The sequence below is a fragment of the Propithecus coquereli genome, unplaced genomic scaffold (assembly GCF_000956105.1).
Source record: "Propithecus coquereli isolate 6110/MARCELLA unplaced genomic scaffold, Pcoq_1.0 Scaffold605, whole genome shotgun sequence".
Taxonomy (NCBI): domain Eukaryota; kingdom Metazoa; phylum Chordata; class Mammalia; order Primates; family Indriidae; genus Propithecus; species Propithecus coquereli.
In genome coordinates this window covers 345,921-352,245 of record NW_012152008.1, presented here as the reverse complement: position 1 = coordinate 352,245, position 6,325 = coordinate 345,921, and the positions used below count along the sequence as shown (strand labels likewise).

Sequence of the window (6,325 nt, the reverse complement as noted above, 5' to 3'; positions counted from 1 at the left end):
GTTCAACTGATATACACTTCTTTAAAAAGCATATATAGTTATATGTATAGGGTTTTGTTTCTCTCTATTTAGAAACACTAGTCACTAAAATAGGAGAGGTTCATTAAGGGAAAGAATAAAGAGGAGGCAGAGATCTTGGTCAAAGATAAGCATACATTTAAAAAGTACATTTGACTGGTCAGTAAGCATATGAAAAGATGCTTAACATCACTAATCATTAAGGAAATGTAAATCAAAACACAATGAGATACCACTTCATATCCATTAGGAAGGCCATTATCAAAAATAAACAAACAAAATAAACAACAAAAACCCAGAAAATAAAAAGTGCTGGCGAGAATGTGGAGAAGCTGGAACCCTTGTGCATTGCCAGTGGGAATGTAAAATGGCACATAGGCTGTGGAAAACAGTATGGCAGTTCCTCAAAAAATTAAAAATAGAATTACCATATGATCCAGCAATTCCACTTCTGGGGAGATGCCCAAAAGAGTTGAAAGTGAAGACTCAAACAGGTATCTGGACCCCCATGTTCATAGCTGCATTATTCACAATGGCCAAAATGTAGAAGTCATCCAAATGTCCCATCAACAGATGATGGATAAACAAAATGTGGTACATACTACAATGGAATATTATTCAGCCTTTAAAAGGAAGGAGATTATGACACATTCTACCACACGAATGAACCTTAAGTGAAATAAGTCCGTCACAAAAGGACAAATATTGTATGATTCCACTTACAGTAGTCAAAATCACAGATACAGAAAGAAGAATAGTGGTTAACAGGGGATGGAGGGAACGGGACTCATTGTCCAATGGGTACGGAGTTTCAGTTTGCAAAGATGAAGTTCTGTAGATGGATGTTGGTGAGAGTTGCACAGCAATGTCAATGTACTTAATGCTACTGAATATACACTTAAAATGGCAAATTTTATGTTATGTATATGTTACCATAATTTTTTTAGAGCCCTTATGGCTTTTAACAATTTGACATTTAATGCTGCACACCAAAGTTACTTCCTCATTGTTTTTAGCAGCAAGGGTAAAACTTCTGAAATCTAAGTGGTTTATAAAAGGAAAGGAAATCAATTCCAGTGGTTTACTAAGACTGAAGAATATCTCTCCAGTGGGTGTTGGTGAAAAACAGAGATTCTTTCTAAAGGACTTTGTAAGGTTCGTAAGGTTCTGCCTCCCAACCCACCCTCACACGTAATTTTTATTTATTTACTCACCACTATACTAACGAGGAGAGTCTTGTAAGGTTCTAAGGCCAATCCTGCTATTAACCCCCTGTGGACCTCGGGAGTACCTGTGAATGATGGAAGGGAGCAGGATAACCTGAAGGCCCTCATCAAGCACTAATCTTACGGTCAGAGTTCCAAGAGATATACCTGTTTCCTTCGGGCGAGCTCTTCTTCCTCCCGCCTTTTCCTTTCTTCCTCCTGCTGTCTCCGAAGAATTTCCTCCTGTTGTCTTCGGAGCTCTTCTTGCCTCTTTCGCTCCTCCTCTTCCCTCTTTGCCCTCATTTCTGCTTCTCTTCTCTCCTGCTCTATCTGTGATTACACGAGAATATTCTTAGAAACTTCAAACCAAGCAAAGGAACACTCCAAAAGCACTGACCAATATTGTTAGGAGATGCTAAAATGTGCAGGCACTACTATTCACTCAGTTACTCATACTGCAACTGTGACGAAACCCTGTAAGAACTCAAAACTCTGAGATGTCACAGTTATCAGAAGACTTTTATGCTCTTCTCAGCTAAATACACTTTTCTCCCACTTTTCCCTGCCTCCCCATACCACACTACCATCATACCACATCTCCTAGATGTGGAATAGAAAGGGCCAATAGGAGGAGATAACATCAGAACTCTCTGGGGATAGTATTTCTTTGCTCATCCCTACAAAGAACTTTCTGATTGAACATCTAACAGTGTGGCCACAACGTTTCAACAGCAATGAAGTAAAGTTGTCAGTGTAAAAAATTATACAAACGTTTTAAAATTTGGAGACCAATCATATAACAATTATCATCATTTATAGTTCCCAAACATTAGTCAAATCCAGCAGTTAGTCTCTAGTCCCATTGCCACAGCTACAGGTCAGGCCTTCACTTTTCTCACCAATATTCTTGAGTCTCTTATCCAGTTTCCCACGATCCAGTTTTGCCCATGTTCCTCAGCTCATCATCTAATCCCATCAAAAAAAAATCACTCTCAGGCTTACATTCAACAGCACTCTTTACTCTGAAAATAAATTCTAACTCTTTAACACAGTATGTGCAAGGATCCTCATGACTGGCCTGCCTTGTCTTCTTTAGTCTCTTCTCTTGTCTTTTATTCCTCAGATGCACCACAGCTCCAAGCTAGACCAAATTACTTAGCTGATTCCTGAATCCAGCATGTTCTCATGCACTTCTGAGCCTTTACTGGTGCTATTTCCTTCAAGTGCAACTTAATTTTCACCTCCTTATATTTCATCAGCACAAAACCCTTCAAGTGGGCTAAATTGCATTATCCTTCAAGCAAAAATGAACTCAGGTATTACTACCCATCAAAAGTGTCATCCAATTCCTGATCCTCACCTCGCCAGCTGGGTAGGTGGCCCGTATACTCTCGACCATCCTGTAATTCTAAATGTTATTTGGCTATGTCTCCCTGCCCTCCCCCGCACAAGACTGTAAACCCCTTGAAGGATTCTACTTACCTTATCTGTGTGTTCCCAGCACAAAGCACTGGGGAACTAGAAGATACTCAAGAATTATATGAACTATGGTCTCTCAGTTATGGAGACAGACCTTAACCATGAACCTTTTCACACCCTAAGCACTCTGAGGAGATTGTCACTACCTCAGAGAATAAGAATCATTAAGCATAAAATAGTAACAAGACTCTCTTGGGAGGCATTGAGAACCTAGAAATCATTACAATGACACTAGGTATTAACGTAGACATCCTCTTCCGGCAAGTACTAAAGCCAAAATTCAAGGTTCTTAGCTCCTCTAAAAAATGTGAAGGGAAAACAGGACCTAATGTTAACGTTGAGCTTTTCAGCTATATGTCTGGGGATACTTAGAAATATAAATACCACTATAAAGATTCAACGTGGGAACTCAAACCACAGATCAGCAGTCTAACGAACAACATAGTGGATATTTTCTCACAGTCTTGGTATTTATAACAAATATTCATACCATGAATAACATAACCAAAATATACATATGGGCCTGATCATTAATGTGCCAAATAACCAATTAATCACTGATTAATTTTAATTCTGTTTTGAGGTCTTTTTGGGGAGAAGGCACAGTAAGGATAGAATATGAAAATACTTATGTCAACCAAGTACCAATAAACTAAAAGGAAAAAGCACAGCTACTAGACAGAGAGATGAATGAACAGAAATGCTTATAGCCAGAAGCGTGCACTGCCAAGGAAGAATGAGTTCCAGACCTTGGCAGCTTTGGCCTTCTCCAGCTGCTGAAGCTGTTCTAGGGCAGGGCCTGGTGTCGTGGCGTCCAAAGGAAGATCCCACACACTACCACCTTCCCAAACTGCAAGACAACGAGGGAAAAAATGGGGGAGGTCAGAGTTTACACACATGGTGACATATCCATTGGCATAATGGAAAATATGCTTCTCTGTGCCTGTATGAGAGCCATTATACATATCTGTTTTGCTTCTATATAGACTGAATTGCCAATGGGCTCTAGTTTCTATGAATATCCTTCAATACATATAGAAAAAATTCAAGAATGAGGCATTTATTTGGGAGCTAACTTCATATTCACAAAGCCCTATAAGGCATCTGTTCACATGCCCATCTTTAAAGGATGAACGAACTAAGGGTCAGAAGTAGTTTTTAACATTCTCATGGGTACATGGCAAGCATGTGGCCACACCAGGATTTAAATTCCAGTGTATTAGATCCCAAAGCCCATAGATTTCCAGCATGCCAACTATAGAGAACTAGGTGGTTGCACGATATTGTGAATGTATTAAATGCCACTGAATTGCTCACTTTAAAATGGTTAATTTTGTATTACGTGAATTTCATCTCAATAAAGAGAGAGCGATCTTGCTTTTTTCTCTTGGTTCTAAAAACAATAAAAATAAATGGAGAGAGAGAGTGCGCATGCACGTGCTATGGCTGGAGCTGTGGAGGCCTCTGGAAAGGCCAGGCAGGTCTCACAAGTCACAAGCAACACTTGATCCTGTTGACCTGAAAGGCAGCACAAGATCATATGTGGAAGTAAACAAACAGATAATGGTTTCTGAGTCCATTTTCCTGTTGCCAGTGTGGTTTGCTGCCACTGCTTTTCAGCATTCTCTATTTTCTACATTCCCATCTATCAGACATTGTCTGTATAAAACCAATGGGCTATTTGTAAAGGACCTTGATTGCATACGAACCCAGAGAGAAATTATTTAACATAGTACTTAAAGTTTCCCCAAAATTGGAGAACACAGGTTGAGTATCCATTATCTAAAATGCTTAGGACGAAAGTGTTTCAGATTTTAGATTTTTTCCAATTTTGGAATATTTGCTTATACATACATAATGATGTATCTTGGGGATGGGACCCAAGTTTAAACACAAAATTCACTTATGCTTCAACTACACCTTATGCACATAGCCTGAAGGTAATTTTACACAATATTTTTAATAATTTTGTGCATGAAAACAAGGTTTGTGTTAAGTATGTGTGGAATTTTCCACTGTGAAATCATGTCAATGCTCAAAAAGTTTTGGATTTTGGAGCATTTCAGATTTCAGTCTTTCGAATCAGGGATGCTCAACCTGTATATTTAACATCCTAACTATAAATGGCTACCAAGAAAAATAAGGTGCACAGCATGGAAAGGTGATGAGGAAGGACAATCAATCCTTCTCCTGCCGTAAGCCCCTGAGTCAATGTTAACAAGAGAACCATGGCCTAAATGGCTCAATAGCTCCAAGAGAACGCCACCAATACCTACGGTTCATGAGAGTTTCAACACCAACTATACTGTCTTGTAAGGACTATCCGTGGTTCAAACTATCCACCTCTGCAAGCATCAGATCTTAAGAAATCAGTGCTCCACCAATATCAAGACTTTAAAAAAAAATCCCAATTTCAAAATTTCTAATTTGATACAAAAAGATCAGAATGAGAGAAAGTGATTACTTTATAGCAGACTTTTCTCATCCCAAACTGTCTGGGTACCAACAGTGTTAATGTGTATAGCAATCCTTAATCCAAAAGGATAGATCACCATTACTTATGTTTTTACTTATGCTCTTTTCCCCCTCTGGCTGAAAAGATCGAAAACAATTTAAAAGATCTTTCTACACTGGTTATATAATAGCAACACAAAAAAGATGCTGACTCAAATTGAAGAAATGTATGTACTAAATAATTTCTAAAAAATCCTTAATATTGTATTTTCAAAAATACCTTCTACACTGGTTATATAATAGCAACATAAAAAAGATGCTGACTCAAATTGAAGAAATGTATGTACTAAATAATTTCTAAAAAATCCTTAATATTGTATTTTCAACAATACCTTCAATCTTTTGCTGGGATCTGTTTTTTAAAATGGAACTTTTTATAATATCTAATACAAAATGGACCAAAAAACCTAATATATTTTTTAAAACCTGAGCTGTAAAATTATTATCAGACTCTAAATCCTTGGAGTGTTACTAAAGGTCAATCTAAATTTTTACCTGTAGGCTGTGAGGCTGTTGGCTGAAGCTCCCAGATAGAGCCAGTATCTGGCACAGACACGGACCTAGTTACTGAGGGAATGATGCTTTGTTCAGATATTCTGCAAAAGGGAGATAAAAAAAATTAACTTGTCCTTGTCATTGCAAAATTAAGACAAAGAGGTATTTCTAGAATATCCCTAGGTTTTTCAAGTTATTTAGCCAGAAAACTCTTTCACTGTTATACTAAAACCTAACACTACCAAAGCAGTTGGGAGAGGAACAAAGATAGAAGTACAATAATCACATTTCTGGAATGCTCTATGGTATTAGCAGCTACTGATTTCTACACGATGAATATATCTACTATCTTATAAAACCCAGATCACCTCAATAAAAGTCACACAGGCAGCATACTATAATAAAAAAAGCCAGCTGGGGACAGGCACAGTGGCTCACACCCATAATCCTAGCACTTTGGGAGGCTGAGGCGGGAGGATCACTTGAGCCCAGGAGCTTGAGACCAGCCCAGACAATAGTGAGATGCTGTCTCTACAAAAAAATGTAAAAATCAGCCAGGCATGGTGGTTTACCCCTATAGTCCCACCTACACGGAAGGCTAATGCAGGAGGATC

At 38.4% G+C, this 6,325-nt stretch overlaps 1 protein-coding gene across 1 annotated transcript in view; it reads right to left on the bottom strand.

Moving 5' to 3' along the window:
• GIGYF2 (GRB10 interacting GYF protein 2) overlaps window positions 1-6,325 on the bottom strand; it is a 126,991-nt gene that overhangs the window by 35,674 nt on the left and 84,992 nt on the right. The window contains exons 15-17 of the mRNA XM_012659323.1: window positions 5,712-5,812; window positions 3,452-3,552; window positions 1,392-1,553 (exon numbers count right to left, since the gene is read on the bottom strand). Of these exons, the coding sequence (XP_012514777.1) occupies window positions 1,392-1,553; window positions 3,452-3,552; window positions 5,712-5,812 (364 nt within the window). The remainder of the gene's footprint in view (window positions 1-1,391; window positions 1,554-3,451; window positions 3,553-5,711; window positions 5,813-6,325) is intronic.